The sequence below is a fragment of the Bacillus rossius genome, chromosome 17, assembly GCF_032445375.1.
Source record: "Bacillus rossius redtenbacheri isolate Brsri chromosome 17, Brsri_v3, whole genome shotgun sequence".
NCBI classification, from domain to species: domain Eukaryota; kingdom Metazoa; phylum Arthropoda; class Insecta; order Phasmatodea; family Bacillidae; genus Bacillus; species Bacillus rossius.
The window spans coordinates 5,467,505-5,489,067 of record NC_086344.1 but is presented as its reverse complement, the minus strand read 5'-3'; the positions used below and the strand labels follow the sequence as shown (position 1 = coordinate 5,489,067).

General features: G+C 40.0%; 1 protein-coding gene across 4 annotated transcripts in view; it reads left to right on the top strand.

The window, feature by feature from the left end:
- LOC134540769 (mitogen-activated protein kinase kinase kinase 12) overlaps window positions 1-21,563 on the top strand; it is a 271,532-nt gene that overhangs the window by 154,797 nt on the left and 95,172 nt on the right. The window contains exon 1 of one of the 4 annotated variants that reach the window (XM_063383684.1): window positions 7,353-7,517. The exons of the other annotated variants lie outside the window; for them this stretch is intronic. Within the exon in view, the coding sequence (XP_063239754.1) occupies window positions 7,501-7,517 (17 nt within the window). The 5' untranslated portion in view covers window positions 7,353-7,500. Of the gene's footprint in view, window positions 1-7,352; window positions 7,518-21,563 lie in introns of those variants that run through there. 4 annotated transcript variants of the gene reach the window in all.

Genomic DNA, 21,563 nt, shown 5'->3' with positions numbered 1-21,563 from the left:
AACCATGGAAAAGATAATTGATTATTGAAATATTGGACTTTATTTTTGTTTTATCATGAATATTAATGTGCGCAGTTAAGACTGGAAGGTTATTCAGGTAATTGCTTCATGTTATAGCTAAAGGTCCTGGGATAACGCAGTGGATTAGCACTTATCCCCTTCTAAGAAACCTTTCAATCATGCTATCTATATATCTTAGCATGTAATTCACTGAAGAAATATTTAGGCAAGAAGAAGCTATTTATTTGGTCTATTTTTTTTCATTATAATTTAGCAGTGCACCTATTAGAGCTTGCTCCGCTTCTTCATTGCTTGGCATTGTTCTAATTACAGACGATTCATTAGCAAAATATAAAATTAAAATTTATCTAATTACCTTGTATAGCTACGCACTAAATCAATAAGATATTCTACATTTTCAGTTGAGCAAGGATATTGAACCCAGCACTCGACGATCACTGTATTGTAGCGATGCAGTTGTTTCCGCAGGAATGTACAAATGTGCACTGTCCCCCAGACATGGCCCCCGCATTCTATCACGGGCCCTTGACCCAGGACCAGACACGGGCCCCCTATTATACAGTCACTTGGTTATTTATTATCCAAAGAGACCTGAAAAATTCGCGAATTCATTTCGTGTTATGCTAAAATTCAAATAATTATACCTTAGTGCTGCTTCTGCAATTGGTTCACTGTTAATCTGGATGACTGAGGGCCAATTAGAGACCCTCACTCAATAGGAAGTGTCGAATCACAGGCCACCCAGTCGAGACGACTCACAAGTCAGCAGCCAATGAACAGTTGGCATTTTCCTTAGTGTGTAGAGGATATAGGAGTCTATCCTGGAGGTCATTGAACCCGCGAATTTTTCCGATCTAATTTATCCATACTCATTTAAGATTGTAATTTAACCTGAAAATACAGGTATTATGGTAACTATTTTTTGTAAGTTTAAACTAAACTTTATTTATAAAATTATAATTTTTTTCTCAACAATGGCCACATTGAGCATGCGTTGGACTGGCGTCGCCGCTGACGCACTCTCCTCTTCTAGCGGTCCACCACGTACCTAACCATTCCCCTCATTTGGATCGGAATTATCTTAACGCTCAAATATCTTAGTCCCCTCAGCAAAGAAGTTTCTCTCCAAAATTAAAAAAAAAATGGTGTAGGGCTGGGCACAGGCCCCCTTTAGGTCCGGGCCCTGGACCCAGGGGTCCACCTAGTCCTACCCGGGTCGTTACCACAACGCCGAACGTACAATAACGCCGAATGCCAAATTTACCGCAACGCCGACAGCTAGAAAACTGCTGTGTACCACAACGCCTAAAAATACAGTAACGCCGAAATTGTTGCGGGTGGCGTGTGGAGGGGGGGGGGGGGGGCACAGGAGCAAAATATAGAACAACTGAATGAATTTGTGTGCTAACCTTACCTTACCTAACCTCACCTTTGTGGCAGTCCTGCAATGACATTTTTCGGCGTTAATGTATTTCGGCGTTGTGGTAATTCGGCGTCGTGGTACACAGCAGTTTTCTAGCTGTCGGCGTTGTAGTCAATATGGCATTTGGCGTTATGGTTTTCGGCGTTATTTTACGTTCGGCGATGTGGTATTTCGGCGTTGTGGTGCGTCCACGTCCTACCCTTGTGGTCCCAGAGGTCCACCTAGTCCTACCCTTGTGGTCCCAGAGGTCCACCTACTCCTACCCTTGTGGTCCCAGAGGTCCACCTAGTCCTACCCTTGTGGTCCCAGAGGTCCACCTAGTCCTACCCTTGTGGTCCCAGAGGTCCACCTACTCCTACCCTTGTGGTCCCAGAGGTCCACCTAGTCCTACCCTTGTGGTCCCAGAGGTCCACCTAGTCCTACCCTTGTGGTCCCAGAGGTCCACCTAGTCCTACCCTTGTGGTCCCAGAGGTCCACCTACTCCTACCCTTGTGGTCCCAGAGGTCCACCTAGTCCTACCCTTGTGGTCCCAGAGGTCCACCTAGTCCTACCCTTGTGGTCCCAGAGGTCCACATACTCCTACCCTTGTGGTCCCAGAGGTCCACCTACTCCTACCCTTGTGGTCGCAGAGGTCCACCTAGTCCCACCCTTGTGGTCCCAGAGGTCCACCTAGTCCTACCCTTGTGGTCCCAGAGGTCCACCTACTCCTACCCTTGTGGTCCCAGAGGTCCACCTAGTCCCACCCTTGTGGTCCCAGAGGTCCACCTACTACCCTTGTGGTCCCAGAGGTCCACCTACTCCTACCCTTGTGGTCCCAGACGTCCACCTAGTCCCACCCTTGTGGTCCCAGAGGTTCACCTACTCCTACCCTTGTGGTCCCAGATGTCCACCTAGTCCCACCCTTTTGGTCCCAGATGTCCACCTAGTCCCACCCTTGTGGTCCCAGAGGTCCACCTAGTCCCACCCTTGTGGACCCAGAGGTCCACCTACTCCTACCCTTGTGGTCCCAGAGGTCCACCTAGTCCTACCCTTGTGGTCCCAGAGGTTTACCTAGTCCTACCCTTGTGGTCCCAGAGGTCCACCTAGTCCCACCCTTGTGGTCCCAGAGGTCCACCTAGTCCCACCCTTGTGGTTCCAGAGGTCCACCTAGTCCCACCCTTGTGGTTTCAGAGGTCCACCTAGTCCTACCCTTGTGGTCCCAGAGGTCCACCTAGTCCCACCCTTGTGGTCCCAGAGGTCCACCTAGTCCCACCCTTGTGGTCCCAGAGGTCCACCTAGTCCCACCCTTGTGGTTCCAGAGGTCCACCTAGTCCCACCCTTGTGGTTCCAGAGGTCCACCTAGTCCCACCCTTGTGGTCCCAGAGGTCCACCTAGTCCCACCCTTGTGGTCCCAGAGGTCCACCTTGTCCCACCCTTGTGGTCCCAGAGGTTCACCTACTCCTACCCTTGTGGTCCCAGAAGTCCACCTACTTATACCCTTGTGGTCCCAGAGGTCCACCTAGTCTCACCCTTGTGGTCCCAGAGGTCCACCTACTCCTACCCTTGTGGACAAAGAGATCCACCTAGTCCCACCCTTGTGGACCCAGAGGTCCACCTAGTCCCACCCTTGTGGACCCAGAGGTCCACCTACTCCTACCCTTGTGGTCCCAGAGGTCCACCTAGTCCTACCCTTGTGGTCCCAGAGGTCCACCTAGTCCTACCCTTGTGGTCCCAGAGGTCCACCTAGTCCCACCCTTGTGGTCCCAGAGGTCCACCTAGTCCCACCCTTGTGGTCCCAGAGGTCCACCTAGTCCCACCCTTGTGGTCCCAGAGGTCCACCTAGTCCCACCCTTGTGGTCCCAGAGGTCCACCTAGTCCCACCCTTGTGGTCCCAGAGGTCCACCTAGTCCCACCCTTGTGGTCCCAGAGGTCCACCTAGTCCCACCCTTGTGGTTCCAGAGGTCCACCTAGTCCCACCCTTGTGGTCCCAGAGGTCCACCTAGTCCCACCCTTGTGGTCCCAGAGGTCCACCTAGTCCCACCCTTGTGGTCCCAGAGGTCCACCTAGTCCCACCCTTGTGGTCCCAGAGGTCCACCTAGTCCCACCCTTGTGGTCCCAGAGGTCCACCTAGTCCCACCCTTGTGGTTCCAGAGGTCCACCTAGTCCCACCCTTGTGGTCCCAGAGGTCCACCTAGTCCCACCCTTGTGGTCCCAGAGGTCCACCTAGTCCCACCCTTGTGGTTCCAGAGGTCCACCTAGTCCCACCCTTGTGGTCCCAGAGGTCCACCTAGTCCCACCCTTGTGGTCCCAGAGGTGTTTCACGGGCTCCGTTGCAGGTTCACCTCGAAGCGACGCCCAGGAATGTGTTGGTGCCTGCACGCTCAAGGTCGTAGGGGTGGGTGAGGGGGGAGGAGGACAGATAAGGACGTGCCTGTGACGTCGCGGAAGTCACGAGTGTCCGGAGTGCGGCGATAACAAAACGGCGCGAGAATTATGGTACTCGGCGAGTTGGATTCTGGCAGTCTCTGTACCGTACACGATAGCTCCTTTCGAAAGAGCGTTCAGATCTCTCCTGTTTTAAGACAGTCTTGTGTGAAATCTTCAGATTAAGATTTAAAAATATATATATTGGCTAGTATCGGTTCAAACATTTGAAAATTTCAAAAAATTTGAAATTATGAAAATGTTCTAAATTTACTGTAGCTACTTAAAAAAAAATAAATAACTAGCGAGTGCTAGGCCGCCACGCACGTTAAAATAGAATTTTCACAAATATAATGTATAATAGGTAATGTTAAACTAATGTGTGTCCATTGCGAATTATCGAACGGTGATTTTTTTTTCTTTAGTTATCACAGGATGTAATAAAAAAGGTTATCATCAATCATGAAATAGTTAGTAGAAACCGGAAAAATTCGTGGTTTCGATGGCCTTCAGGATAGACTGCACATTCCCCTGTACACTCGGACAAATAACGCAAGTTCATTGGCTGCCTATTTGGAGTCTCTCGGCTGGTTCGTCTGTGATTCGATCCTTCTTTGGTTGAGGGTTTATTATTGGTTGAAATGCGTCCAGATGAACAGTAAGCCAATAGCAAAATCATCTATGAGGTATATGTATTTGAATTCTAACCTATCGCCGAATGAATCCGCGAATTTTTCCGGTCTCTAATAGTTAGTTATTTGATGGACTAAATCAATTAGAGTACCGATATATGTGATGCATGATAATATAAGTGGTAGAAGTGGGTGGTAGAAATGTGAGCTCACCTTATATTGGGTGCACTTGGTTGTGAAAAAAAAGTGTTTTTATTTTTATATCTCCGGCTCCCGTTATTGTAGCGGAATAAACCATCACAATTTAAATATAAAAAGTGTCATCAAAATAGGCCCAGTTTTTATTGCTCGATACCTACTCAAACAAATTAAACAGACAAATATTAAAAAAATATATATAATTTAATTAAAAATAATTCAATAATAGAAAAATCTAGATATGATACTAAATTTTTATGGATTAAGTGCGTGGTTTTTGCTAAAAAGGGAAAAAATAATTTAAGTTATTATTGTGTGTATGTGTATGTATATATCGTAATGTGTGAAAGTATGCGAGTGAGCAAGAAATTAAGTTTGAAATTGTCATCGAGCTCCCCACTCCTGATCGTTTCATTTTGCGTCACCTACACTATTCGTTTCCCACATTTTTCGTTTCGCTTTGATGACGACTTCGCCTCCTCCTATCCTATTGGCTGTAAATAAATTTCACTTAAAAAAAAAACTTATATCTATTAAAATTAAAAAAAAACATCTCCTTAAATTTAACTCAAAATTTTTCATCTTATGGACTTTAAAGAATATACTCAGATACTTATGAAAATAACGTTGCAATAGGGTTAGAAAATGATGATTGAATGTTAAGAATCGTGGTTCAAAACAAAACATTTTTAGGAAGGGAAGGGAAGGGAATTAATAACATTTCAGTGTTAAATATAACAATGTCTTATTTAAGGTCACATGAAAATATTATATTGCACTTCTTGGAATTTCTTTATATTACTAAGTACACCTTCTGTAATTTTTTCTTCCTTCTTTTCACTACCTTACAGCAGCATTGGTGAAAGGATTCCAACGTCAAAGAATGAATTCATTTCATTGTGATAGATATATGTAATTATCAGTGGTTTTATAGATACAATAAGGAAGTGAAAATGTTGGAAAACACAAAATGCGAAAATTCTTCCGAACACGTGATTTTTCGAATCACTTTTACAAGGTATATTTATGGCTTTTGATCTGTACAATTGATTCCCAGAGTTTATCTGAGACATCATGTATTAATAATTAAACATAGTAAAACAGTTCTGTTCTGAAAATAGTTCCAGACTCTTCGGCCTATCCTAGAATAAAAAAGCCATGAAATTTGTGTCTTGGACCCTCTTTTCCGTAAAATCACTGATCACTTAAGGTTCAATTAAAGGAGTATCCAACTGTAAAGGCCCTTCACACTGTCAAAGTATATTTGATAAAAAACGTTGGAGAGGCAATATTGGACGAAGAATGATTTTCAATTTCTCTATTAAATAAAGTATATATAATAATAAATATAACTTGTCTCACTTATCAACGTTTATTTTTGATAGAGCTAGCCCAAACATTTCCTGATTTTAGTCTTATTTCGAATGTTTATTAGTGTATCACAGTGCTAGATGCATATTTTTTTTTGTTTTTACTTTTAATGGTTTTAATCAATTTCTTAACTTTTAATATATCTGTAATTCTAAATCATATTATTACTAGGTGTTGTTGCATAGTAAAAAAAAAGGATGTTCTGCGATCTTTAAAAAGTTAAATAACTTATGGCTTTAATATTAACACTATGTTAGTTATTTCAACTCTATAACTTCTGTAATCCCCCATGTGTCTTTTGCTTTTAGAGTTTTGTTGTAGCTTATAAGTGAGTAATTTACGTTTTCACTGGGTACGAATCTCTTTAACTGATTCCGTCAAACATCCGGCATATTTTAGAACCCTTGCTATTTAGGAAATATTCGATGGAAACTCTAAGTCATCCAGCTTGTCAAACGACTGCGCCAGTGATGTTTTCGGTGTCGTCATAATCACGGAGTTAGGAATTATCAGGATTTGGCATGCTTTGACGTAGTTGAAGTCATTTTTTTTGACGTGACGCCTAATAAATCGATGAAGCCGGCTGCATGCACGAAAAAGTGTCCCGTTACGCACATTGCCCCGTTACGCTGTGTCCCGTTACGCTGTGTCCCGTTACGCTCATTGTACGCTTGCGCCGCATCTATCTCTCTTTCACTTCCACTCGATTGGAAAAACCATCGATTTGACTTTTTCGAGGCACATTAAACTTGAAACACTCCCATTCGTTTCCGACTTTTCCTATCATCGTCCTATCCTTAACAGAATAACACAGATTGGAAGAAGTTAAATAGCAAACATGTGTAAATGTTATAGTTAAAATAATCTCTTCGTTAAAGTAATAAACATATTTAAATTAATGAGTACAAATAAAAGTAAATTTATCAATTAAATTGTAGATTTCATTTCACTCCTTCTTTGTATCCATACAAAATAGTGATAATTCAATAAAAATGATTAAATTTTATACTTAAAAGTATGCAATAATTTCATCAATGTTTTGTTATGACGTTGTCACGTTAAACTATCGTCCGTAAACCGACTTTACAGACAGCCAACTTTTTCTTTCCAAATTTGGGAAGGTGGAGAGGCGATCCTCCCAGATACACCTTGATGCGCACTTGGAAATCGTCGCTTCCTGCGGCACGAGTCCGCCGAAACATCGCGCGGCGTACGATATTTCCGGCGCGCGGGCGCGAGAGTTATCGCGCGCGCAGGTTGTGGGTGGAGTGGTTGGCAGCCCTGCGCCGCGCGGGTTCAGTGGCTGAGCGCTGGTCGCGTCGGCATGGCGGGTGTCGGTCTGTGCTCCCGCTGTCGAGGGACCGCGGATAGAAGTAGAAGTAGAACTGGAAGTAGAACTGGTATCGTGGTGCGCGAGTTCCCGTAGCTGACGGCGGCGACAACTCGGCGAAGATGCGCATCACGGTGCCGTGAGTAAAACAGATCTTCGTTATTTACGTATAACCACCATCTTCAGACTGGGTTTGTAAAACTACACAAAACCAACGCTTGGACGTTTACAAAAGCCCCGGCTACAACAGTCCGAAACCTGTGAGCGGTCCATGTCCGTATCCGGATGTGAATGACGTCACATTGTCAACACGGAAAACAGCGATGGCCGATGTCAGAAATCTTCTGATTTCTTAAGTAGTCACAATGGCGCAGTAAATATAAAGCGCCAAAATAATTGGTTTTGTTTAGTGTTTTTAAATGTGTTTTTTTTTTAAATGTGTACGCAGATAAGTTTTGAATGTTTAAGTTAACTTGTGAAAAATGTGGGAGGTCAGTAATATTTATTATTTATTTTGTAAGGGAAAAGTAAAAATTAATAAATGTCCGTTATTTTTTGTTTACCTTTTGAAACGGGACCCGGAAACAATAAATATCACTAATGAAGTAGCTATGCTTCTGGGTTGTAGCCATGTACTTGGCGATTAATTCACCGACGTTTCGGTTGACACTGCAGTCGCCATCAGCAGGGATCAAGTTACCTACTAACCCAGAAGCCAAGCTACTTCAGACAATGGTCCAGGGCCGGATTTACTGCCTGTGGGCCCCTAGGCTGAGTCTGTGGTGTGGGCCCTCTCTAAGTGGATAAGGAGGGGGGGGGGGGCGGGGGGGTCTATTGAGTATCCCCTTCCAGTGAAACAGTGGGTGCCTCTTGCCTGGGTCTGGGTGGGTAGTATTTTTAATTGACCTACAAAACTCATATTTTTGATGAATTTTCTATTTTGAAAACATTAGTTTATTATTAAACTAGACAATTTAACCAAACAGTATTTCGAGGTTAAGGAATTAAGTGACACCAAAACCAATGAAAATAATCGAAAATTATTTATGCAGAAGAGTTTAGTTCGGCGCAATTAATCCACACAAAACAACTGGACACTATGTCGACGCGTATTTTAAGAATACTTATAAGAAGATCCAAATCGCAGTATAATTTTTTTTTCGTGTCGTGTGGTGCGGGCCCCCATTTGTGGTGCGGGCCCATATGCTACAGCCTCGATAGCCTGCGCGTAAATACGGCCCTGCAATGGTCGTGAAAGCCTGCGAACATTATTAAATATCACAAGTGTTCATTCTTCACTGCTATCCAAGGAAACGCATTGGGACATAAAAGTTCAAGTTGACCAATGTATTCGGACCACCGCCCACACCACGCATGTCGGAGGGTCACGTGGCCAATCAGTGATCACTGTCCGTCGGTCACAGTTCAGGACATTGCAGTTGGAGACGGCCTTAAAAAAAGCACGCAAGTCGCAAGATGTCACGGCCCTACAACTTGAAAATGTAAAACAGTAGAAAAAAAAATCCGTAGGCTTATTTTGATAATTCATATTTTTCACGAAAACAGAAGAACTTGTCTGTAATTTTACTTAAAATTGTGATTTTGTTTTAACGGTATGAAAGTTTAGCAAGTGTATACATTATGAAAAAAAAAAATATAGGAACTTTTCTCTTCAAATAATTATAGCCGTCGAAAAAGAAACACAAAATGCATGAAAGTTGGAAGTTGAATTATACTTGCGTTGCGCCTTGCGTAGGTAGTTTATTAACTGATATCTACTCTAAAATGAAGTTGCGGAACATTTTGCGTATTGCGTTCTTGCGTAAATTTTATAACCAGGCTGTGCTACATATAACATGTTAACTACAATTACAACATTTCCATTCAACAGGGCCGTCCATAAGTATTAATGGAGGGTTTTGCCTAATAAATTTAGACCGCAATGATTATGAACTGAAATTGTTCATCTAAATTATGTACATGAAGAAGCGCAAATATAGGTTTTGTAATATTATTTGAAGCGTGGTTAAGGTACATATTACTTAAATTAAAATTGTAACCGCTGGAGAAAATAACTGATTAAGTGATTATTTAATGATACGCAAAATTTACTTAATGTCATAGAATCTTGGCTTCAACAATGGTCCAAATTTTGGTCCTGTGGCAGGACCTGGGGGCAAATAATTATGTCGAGCCCCTTCCCTATTAACAATTTTTTAAATCCTACAATCTGTATAAATAAAAATGCAATGTTAGTTCAAAAACTTAAATCACCGAAAGTTTTCCACATATTGCTTTGAAATTTTGATCCAACGTTTCATTCGAATACGCACGTGTTTTTACACATCTATGTCATACCTGTGACAGGTAAAATATAAATTATAATATAGATTTTTAAAAATATATGTAAATGAATGCTTGTGTTTTCGTATTTTGTTTTGTAAAGATAAATGTGTAGTTAAGACGATAAAGGCATAAATAAAGATATATAGATAGGTATAGAGAGGTATAGTTTTAGAGAGGGAAATATAATTGCATACAGAGAGAGTGATATAGATATAGATAGGGACGATTAGATATATGATATGTAGAGATATGGATTTAGATATATAATGATATGTAGAGATATGGATAGATATATAGAGCGATATTTGTATATGTAGAGAAATATAGTGAGATTTGTAGAGCGACAGATAGATATTTAGGGATAGAGATCCTTTGTGTATGTGTAACTACTTAAAAAAAATTTACATAAAAATTGAAAGAGGCAACGCATGCCGAGCATTAACTAGTTAACAAAAAAATCTAAAGACTAAACGAACGTTAACGAGGTCATATCTGTAAATGACGTGATCTTTGCGTATCGCATTACTTGTAACGTTTTCTATGAACGCTGTTAGCATTTTCGTCCTATTAGGCTAAATAAAACCAAAATTAAAAAAAAAAAGAAAACGAATATCAAACTTCCCCCTCCCAATCTCCCTTTTCGATCCATGTCGGCTGCCCAGTCTGTGGTTTGTTGAACAAAAAAATAAAAACTTATGATGAGCATGCAAGCTTATGGTCATTAAAAAAAAACTAGTGTATAAGACTTCTTCAAAGTACAGTAGTCTATTTGTTTCAACTAACTTACATCTATTAGAATTAAGAATAGGAAAGTACGTACCTGGAAACTCCCGTTACGAATCAGACAAATTTTTTCACTCCCGGGTTCACCTCTCATTCTCAGGAAACACAACATACTCGGGTTTATGTGTTAATGTCCTCCAGGATAGACTCCCAAGGTTCCCTACACACTCGGGAAAATAACACATGTTCATTGGTTGCTCATTTGAGAGACGTCTCGCCTACGTCTTTCAGGGGAGGCGAGATGATAAGTGCGATGCTCGCTGGTGCTTCTAGCGTGCTATCGCCTCTAAGTGCAAGGCTTTGAACTGGCGCGCAGTCTTCTCGTCGTGCATAGAGCAACTATGAAATTTTGAGCTGTAACCTAACATAATATGGCATAGGAATGAAGGTAAAGGTGTAATGCAAGTCTCTTAAGTGCTGTCAAGAATCTGTACCGGGAGGTTCAAGTCTAAAAAAAAAAAATTATTCTGAAAACACGGGTTTTAGCCATTTTTACCTTTCTAAAAGTACAGTTCAAAAACGAATTACAGAAACAGAACTACTCGGTTGTCCTCAGCGGATTCTCAAATGTTTTTCGTAAACAGACAACACTCGGATATCTTCAGCAGTTTATAAATCATGTGGTTTCTTCTGAAGCTGTCTCTTTACATGGAACATTTGACATAGACTTATGTTGGCTTGTTTTAAGTGTGTATGTGTATTAATTTTTTTTGTCCGGTATTTTCTTTGACATAAAGTGCATACTAGTAATAGCGTATGTCCAAATATTTAAAATAAATCTTTCCCATTGCAAGAAACATAAAACGAATATCTACATACTTGTTAAACCTCTACTAAGCGAAAGAAAAATACTCTTTTAAATAAAAAGATTGACAATTTCTTTTGTTTACGTGATAAATCCCACTAATATTTTAAATGCCAAAGTTTGGATGGATGGATGGATGGATATTTGTTACTCATTCACGCCAGAACGGCTGAACGGATCTGGATGAAATTTGACCTACAGCAAGCTCATAACCTGGATTAACACATAGACCACATATTAATATGAAATTCCATTTCTAAGGGAGTAAAAAAGTGATAATTTAAATTTATAACAGAACAAATCATATGTCATAGACATACAAATAGTGAGTGAGTGTCATTTCTCTATGTCTGCCACATGCTCATACACATAGTAAGGTCTGGCAAATTCATATTTTTCTCCTTGGTGAGACCAGCTCGCTTAGTGGAGCTCGCAGCGTCTAGCAAAATAAAGGCGCTAATAACATTTTTGTTCTTAAATTCGTCAATAGTTAGAGTTGCCTTCAATTTTAAAAGCACCATCGTTTGATGCATTTGTAATGTCTTTAATTTTCGTTTATTTGTGCCGTATGCGTTCCTATACCATTCATCCGATTGCAATGAAATTTTTGTGAGTTGTTATGCGCATGCCCGTGAAGGTTTCTGAGACGGTATAACTATTTTGCAATAGTTGGAGCACGAATCGTTTCAAAAAATGTGTTTATTTCATATTATATAATGGCACTTCGTCTGTTTTTGTTGTATAAGTGCGCATGCATTACACAATTTATTTAAATATAAAAGACGGACAGAGATAGAGTGATATGCATATATATATATAGTGAGATAGAGACAGAGATAGGTATAAGTTGAGATAGAGCGAGGTATAGAGAATGAAATGGGTTATATATATATATATATATATATATATATATATATATATATATATATATATATATAGTTACGATTTACTGCGGGTTCGTGAAGGATAGCCCAATTAAAGATTTTTATCAAACACAGTTTTATTTATTGCCACTACTCATGTCACTTACAAAAATCTTCTAAAATGACAAATAATTAATTACACTTAAAGAAAGGCCTATTCCCCAGTCACTAGTTCCACACACCTCGCTGGGCCGCACCTCTGGCGCAACTCTCGCCGCAGCACCCCTCGTGGTCCTTAGTCGCAGGACTCCGTCGCCGCACTCCGCCGCCGCCGTCACACTTCCCCTTCGCCGAGATCCCACTCGACGCCTCGCTCTGAATTTCGCCGCGCCCGCGACACTATCGCCCGGAACTGAACTCTTCGCCCTGGACACTTCGAACCCCTCTCAGACTGCTCGAAGGCCGGCCCTACCTCCTTATATAGCCCTTGGGTTCCCGTCCAGAACAATCGGGCATGTCTCCGAGATATCGCGTGACCTTCGCCGTCGAAATTCCCAGAAACGCGTCGTGAGTCCTGTCGAAGGACGCGGCGGCTGCTCAAAGAACGCCGATAAACGCAACAAGCATCGGGTTCCCACAAAACGCGCCGATAAACATGTCTGAGTCCTTTTATGCCGCAGTGCGGCCTCTTTTAAGTAACTCGATCTGAGGCAGGTGCGCGCTGCGAAGATCAGGATGTCGCGAGATAGTATGACACGAGATACCAGGGAGAGGATGCGGGTGGAAGGGGGCGCAGACAGGCCGAACGAGCGCGGCGACGCCAAGCACTGCAACCAAGCGCGATCGTAACAATATGTATATAGCTATATAGAGATTTATATGTAGAAGAGATAGAGATAGTGGGAGGTTTACATGTATATATGTAGATATAAAGAGATAAATAGAGATATAGATGCACACACACACACACACACACACACACACACATATATATATATATATATATATACATATATATATAGAGAGAGAGAGAGATAAATATATATTTAGAGAGATGGATAGATGATTTGTATATGTGGAACTACTTCAAACATATTACAAAACAAAACTGAATGAGGCATTGCAATGCATGCCGAGCATTAGCTAGATAATGGAATCTTTTCAATATTTGTAATCTCTCATTTTGCACCTTTTTTCTATAGTGCTTTATAGATTCTAGATTACATACTGACAATCAATTATTAGATATATACAGGTAAATAACTATACACTGGCAGAACAACGTCTGTCGGGATCTGAAAGTGATATAAATTATTTTTCACACTTGACATTCAAATTAAGAAGACAATAACTAACTACATCTGATTTCGAAAAAAGGCCCCCTTCACCCTGTGTTTAGCCCGGGAAACGTTGGGTACTGCAGCTAATATTAATCATAAAGAAGCCGGGCTTAGAAATTAGTTTTCTGCTGTCTTACAATTTTAGGTTATAGGGTTGGTGAAGTAGACACTGGATTGGTCTATTGAAGACCTTGTTTTTCTTTCGTTGGTTGCGTGTTACGTGATTGCGTCCATTGCGGAGGTTATAAGCATTGTCTTAGGCATGTTCTACAATGGCACGTAAACGAAGACATTTCACTGTCGCGTCTGCTGCTTCCACAATGCACGGAAACGGAACAAATGGCAAACAGTGAGATTGTATTTCAAGGTTACGAAATATTAATTTAATTAAAAAAAAAGTAGCCAGTCATGTGGACTGACAACAGAAGTGAAATTTGTTTTTAAATGTGTAATATTTCATCATTTCTACGTCAAATGTACCTAAGAAAAGGATTTTGGCATTATATCAGTACGATGTCAGCATATCATTTATCCTTGCATCATTTTTTAGTCACAACAAATGTCAGTGGTATGTAAAAATTACGTAAAAATTCATTACCTAGCTATGACTTACCAGTGATGTCAGACCTAGGTCATGTATTCAAGTGGTCAAATTAACTTCACTTACTGCTACTACAGTATGTCGGTGATGCGAAGTCACAAGATTTTACCCATCCAAAAAAGATTCCAACACGCACATGATACAGTCGAGTATATACAATGTACTAGTGTATATATGCGTATACATGTACACAGGCCGCTGCGATTCGCCAGTCTGGCGCAACCCGTCACTAGCATGTCGGTGACGCGAACCCATAAGTTTTTGCCCCTACCAAAAATCGCTCAACACGGCTAAAGAAGTTTTCACTTCAAAAATATATTGCTTCCAGGGGCAGAATTTATACATACGATTAAAATAAGCGACATAATACTATTAGGACACTAGATATTCTTGTACTTGAAACAATTGTTTAACGTGTTTGGAACATAAACATACATGGCTACCACCAGAGCCAAGTACTCGGTTTGGTCGCACGGAGAAACGTAAACGTAAGAACTGGGTATCGCCGAGCTGATCCGTACGGGTCCGTCTCCGTCTGTGTTGTATTGTAGAACTGGCCTTTAAGGTGGGTTTACGATTGAAAATTAAGAATTAAGACTTAAGACTTAGTCGTGTACTTACCATATGACTCTATGTAAACTATTGGAATGGTTTATGATTGTCGTGTGTGAATTTTGACGGGTCGTGTGCGAACCATGTGATGACTTAAGACTTAACAGAAATGGTTATATTTTATATTTTTCGTTAAGACTTAAGGGAAGCCACCAATCACAACAAACCGGAACCTTTCAACCGGAAGTTTATGTCTTATTATTGGACCGAGTGAGGCAGTATTTTGGGTTAGAATTCGTATAATTGCCATTTCAAAAAATAGATATCCCATTTGTCAATAACCTATTTCAAACCTGCTTCTCCGTTTCGAACAATGGCCGACCATGTGTTTTGTGCTGTGATTGGTTAGAATTAACGACTTCTATGTCAATCATAGACTGGACAATGTAGTTCTGACTTAATCGTGTGCTCGATGTTAAGTTATAATTCTTAAGAAAATCAATCGTAAACCCAGCTTTACTATCGTTTCCCCTGTACACGGACACTGCGTCTTAGCATCGGGAGACTCTGTGATGTAGTCGCCCCTGGGCGATATGCAACCCGCTACACAAGCGCGTAGTCGCGGCTGCATGTTCGAGGGGTCGCGTGTCATTTTTGCTTTAACTGCAGGGAGAAATACTCAAATAAAGGGGGAATTAAGAATATTTGAAACAGTCACGAATTAGTACTATGGAAATTATGTGTAAGTTCAAGGAATTAAAGTGAAGTTATCGCTTTCGCAACCCATTAATTGTGTAGTATCCTAAATTATTTTGCTTATAATATTTCGTGCTTTTAGCATAATCAAAAATAAATTCATAATATATCCATTTATAATTATTTATGAAAGGTTTTTTTTTTACTGGAAAGTGTTTATTTAATGGGTTTTTTATGAACTTGCAAATTTTTATGTTAATCGTAACATGCACTGAAAGCATAAAATCACGTGCTATACAATTTCGTATGTAGCATTCGTCTTAAAACTTTCTATTTTTATATATCGTACATTAAATCAGAAAAAAATTATGTTTTCCCTGAACCACAGAAACCTGAGTTTTTCCGCGGGTTTTGAAAACATTTTTTAAAATCGTTATTGAATGCTATACTAAAAATAAAGTTTCAAGACGAGGCTGCATACGAAAGGTTCATCCAGAATGTACACCACATGATTTCACGCACTCAGTTCATGCCTTCAAGTTCATTAGAACCATTAAATAAGTTTGGTAGAAAAAAGCCTTTCCTGAAACCTCAACCGTGTTTCACCAAGACTCCTTTTAGCCAAGGTTTTATGTATTCATCGACTGTCGTGAATGTCATTCGGTTCACACGTGAATCTTGCCATGAAAGGAAGAAACATACTATTGTCATTTACGCCCGGTTCTAGCTCTTTACTAAAATGTATACCGATTCGGACGGTTCAAATAAAAATAAATTATTTTACCGTATTTATTTAAAATAGTCACTCGTATAAATATATATTACCGAACTATGCCAACACACATTAATATTGATAAAATGTTGTATGGATGTTCAAGTTAAGCCCATATGAGATTCACATGATGAGCGTAATAACTTAAAATGGTTTCATAATAGTGAAATAGCTTTAAAAAAGGTGTAACAATGAATGAAAATTTAGATTGGTGTTACATTTTATGACTAAATTAAAAACAAATTACAATAAGTGTAAGATCAAGCCACATAAATGTTGCTAAGGAAGCAAAGGAAAAACTTTATTTTAATTAACGTGTGTAATTCGGTACCCTATTAGTAGGGTCATGCATATTTCGCGAAAAGATTTTCAGACTAGCTAAAAGTTAAAACAGTGTAACATCGTCTGTGTTTCGTGATTGGACGAGTTTCTTTCAGGTAGGTTTACATGACGATTGTTAAAACACCAATCACAGTAATTCGTTGCGGAAGCAAACGCGTCCTGAGTGGCTCAGCCAAACAAGGCAACTACTTCTCTCGCAGACGGCCGCCAATCACAAGGAAGAAACCGCTGGTGAGCGTTTACCTTGTTGCAGTCTAGTAGACGTTCAGCTTTATTCGCGAAAAATGCCTGCCCCTACCTATTAGGTTATATTATTATTAAAACCAATTTATATTTAATATGTCTGTAACGAACGAAAATCATTCATGTGGACCACCTAGATTTGTCAGTCTATCGCACAACTACCGCCGAAAGCAAGATACAGTGTAAACTCTATGTAACGACATTTTTCGGCGATTAGAGAGTGGTCGTTAAATGGAGAGAAATAAAATATATAATTTTACTATTCTATAATAATTTGTATTTACTACTATAGTACACATTTTACACACGAACATTAATATTAATACAAATAACACTTATTGCCTATAGTCTGTGATCTTCGTCTGATGTTTTTTGCTGATTCAATATTTAAATTGTATTTTCGTATGTTTCTTCTTATTGACGTGACAACGTTTGATAAATCGATGAACGCCGACTGCACGCACGAAAAAGTGTCCCGTTACGCACATTGTCCCGTTACGCGGTGTCCCGTTACGCAGTGTCCCGTTACGCTCATTGTACGCTTGCGGCGCATCTATCTCTCTTCCACTCGATTGGAACAACAATCGATTTGACTTTTTCGAGGCACATTAAACTTGAAACACTCCCATTCGTTTCCTACTTTTCCTATCATCGTCCTATCCTTAACAGAACAACACATATTGGAATAAGTTAAATAGCAAACATGTATAAAAGTTATAGTTAAAATAATCTTTTAGTTAAAGTAATAAACATATTTGAATTAATGACTGCAAATAAAAGTAAATTTATTAATTAAATTGTAGATTTCATTTTACTCCTTTGTATCCATACAAAATAGTGATGATTCGATAAAAATGATTCAACTTTATTCATAAAAGTATGCAATAATTTCATCAATGTTTTGTTATGACGTTGCCACGTTAAACTATCGTCCGTAAACCAACTTTACAGACAACCAATTTTTTAAAATTGTATTTTTTTTTTTTAATATTGTAGACACGGTAGAGCGGCTAAATCCAAAGGGTTTTAAACATCACTGATCTTTTCTCCCGCCTCTATTGAGCGTATTATTAAAACTTTTTCGTCAATACACAAAGATTTTCGTTTACTCGCCATGTTTACAGTTCTAAGTCTGTAAGCAACTGTGATAATGATAACGTGTTACAACTTGACAAAAGTCTAGTGACCGAGGTAAACATGTGCAAGTTCATCATACAAAAACGAAAGACAAAATTTCTTGGAATCTCCGGTACGTCAGTCGAAGTAAACACGTGCTAGATAATACAACAAAACAGCAAACAAAAAAACTTACACAGCTGCAATTATTTTCAACTTCAGCAACTTAGAAAGTACTGCTTAATGATTTATAATGCCGTATTGTTGTCGTTAAATAGAGTGAGCGTGACGCTATATAGAGTGTATTATTGTATAGAAAACAAGGTAAACCAACCAAAGTCTTTACACTGTAGTTAAATAAATAAATCGTAGAATTTCAACAAATTTAGCAACACAGAGATATGTAGTCAAGTTTCATCTAAATTATGGAGTTGGCATTTTGTCAAACGCAAAAACTTCAGTTCACATATTAGCGTGCATACGTACGAGTACCTGTCTTTGACTGTGATTTTAGTTTTACAAATTTATACATTTTTATATACACATATTAAAACTCTTAATTTTTGTAAAAATACTAAAATATATACGCGTAGCTGCGAGATACCTGTATTCGCGTAAAACAACAGTTACACAATTATTGTTTTTTTTTTAAAAACACTATTTCATGTTTTAACCATTACTTATAAGTTGTATCATCACGTAAGTTGCACAAGCCTACTTAGTTGATAAAACCATATTTTAAAAAATAAATGCTGTTCTCAGGGAAGTGCGTCTGAAAGACAATCAATATTATGAGGTACAAGAATAAAACACTTTTATATTATAAATATATCAAACCCACAATATATATAATGTATGTATGTATTTATTTATTTATTTATTTATTTATTTATTTATTTATGTATGACGTCGATAAACTCCGACACCGTTTGACCGATCGCCAAGAAAGTTGGCACATCGATGTGTATTTTCATGGAGAATAATTTTTTGCTATTTATTTTACTTTAACGCGTGCAAGATGGCGCTGCATCGCATCAACTTCTAAAACGTTTAACATATCGCCATGAAAATGGGTATATTGTGACTTTGTTTACTGTCCCTAATATTTAATAACAACAAACAGGTGATTGTGACTGTGATTAGTATTTGGTGAATGAGTTTATAATGGAATACCATTTCAAATGATATATGATTTCAAATATATATATAGATAAATAAATAAACACTGCAGGACAATGACTGCCAGATCCTGCTAGTAATGCATAAAGAAACTAATACAAACACAAATACAGATATTTTTTTCTGTTTAATCTTCTCATTCCAATTATGCATCATCAGAATTAGAGCAGAGATAAAAACTCGAGCGTGTTTTTCATTACTCGCCAGTGATGTTTAACATCTAAAGTAGTATATTAAAGGGGATCCTAGCACAGGGTGCGGTGCCGGTGCCGACCGACCTCTGACGTCACGTCATATTGGATTATGACATCACCGTTGCACTTTTCTCGTTATGGTCGAAATATTGGATTGTGATGTCACGGCATCCATCTAGGATAACTTTGACCTCTGTCGCCATCCTGGATTCTAGAAACGTTACAATATTTGTTACGGTAGCCATCTTGGCTTCTAGAAACGTTTGCAATTTTCGTTAAGGCTATCATCTTGAAAATTAGTAATTATCAACCAATTTTAATGAGAAAAATTTTAACATAAAAAAAAAATTTAATTTAATAAATTTTCGGTATTAAAATTTCTGCCATTTTTAAACTAGTTTACCATATTGAAAATCTTTGTGTGTACTGCACGTACAGTGTGTATATTGCGTGTCCATTGCGTGTTAAGTGTGTATTTCATGTTCACTGCGTGTTCGGTGTGTGCATTGCATGTCCTGTGCGCGGAATCTTTTATTCGGACGATTGTTCCCCTGTTCCACGTCCGGGTCATAATTCCACCTGAAATATTTTAAAACACGTATTATAACACTAATTTTATGTTTGTACATTTGTTTTTGCTTAAACGACGGAAATCAGTCTGTAAATACTTCCAAAATAAAATCTTAACCTTTTTGGGGCGATTGAACATTATTATTACATAGTAATTAATTATGATGTTTTTAAAAACGTAAATATTTTTCAGTGACGACGTTTGAACCACGTCAATAATTCGCCCTTAAGCTTTGCAAGCACGCGCTCTACTGCTGTTCTACCGAGCCCAATGAGATCCTACAAGAAGAATACGTATGTTGTACTATAATCATTGTAATGCCAGTTTTATTCCGTATTTTAAAATTTGTCGTACTTTTTACTATGACTATTTTAGTTTAACATATATATTCGAAGGTGGTTTCACTATCATGAAGTATCATTTGACACATCGATACGTTTGTTATGTGCCTTAATAATTACGAAAGTGACTTTGTACGGGTTTATCATGCTACACGTGGATCCGCTACCTTGGTGTCACATTTCCGTTCATCGACTTCCGCTTACATTTTCACGAATCACTACTACCAAATTCCGTATGCCGAGAGCTAAGATGTGTACACATCAAAAAGGACTAACGCGGTTTTTTTTTTCGGACGTCTGACTTGGGTTCAGTGAATGGTGGGTTTCCACGGGATGTGGCTGGCTTCGAGACGGGAAGCCTACGATTCACTCGTCCTTCTGGACATACCCGAATACTCACGTTGGCAAGCCTTATTTTAACAGACGAGAGAGCCAAACGTCCAATCGTGCATCTTCGGTTTTTTTTTGTTCATTGTAAATAAATATACAACTCATGATAACTAATTGTCAATTAGGTTAGGTTAGCTACATTATAAATATTTTAAAACATTGTGGACGGTTGATTTGGTTAGGATAGCTACATTAAAGATACTGTTAAATCATGTAAACGGTTTCCCCCAAATAAATACACCAGTTGTACGGAAAAAAAGCGAGCATGAACTTCGTGTTTGGCTCTCTCGTCTGTGAAAAGAAGGCTTGCCAACGTGAGTAGGGGTTTGTTGGGATTGGAAACTGGGGGAGCACCGCTGGGGGAGTGGACGGATACACGAGAGGAAAGCTAGTCCGGGCGCGGATGCGGACTGGTCGCTAGGCCGTCAACATGGCGGCCACGGCTCTCAGCTGACGATTGCTGCGTGGGTCGGTGGAAGTCTGCGGTCACGCGCCCGGGGGTTTGTTGGGATTGGAAACTGGGGAAGCACCGCTGGGGGAATGGACGGATACACGAGAGGAAAGCTAGTCCGGGCGCGGATGCGGACTGGTCGCTAGGCCGTCAACATGGCGGCCATGGCTCTCAGCTGACGATTGCTGCGTGGATCGGTGGAAGTATGCGGTCACGCGCCCGGGGGTTTGTTGGGATTGGAAACTGGGGAAGCACCGCTGGGGGAGTGGACGGATACACGAGAGGAAAGCTAGTCCGGGCGCGGATGCGGACTGGTCGCTAGGCCGTCAACATGGCGGCCATGGCTCTCAGCTGACGATTGCTGCGTGGGTCGGTGGAAGTCTGCGGTCACGCGCCCGGGGGTTTGTTGGGATTGGAAACTGGGGAAGCACCGCTGGGGGAATGGACGGATACACGAGAGGAAAGCTAGTCCGGGCGCGGATGCGGACTGGTCGCTAGGCCGTCAACATGGCGGCCATGGCTCTCAGCTGACGATTGCTGCGTGGATCGGTGGAAGTATGCGGTCACGCGCCCGGGGGTTTGTTGGGATTGGAAACTGGG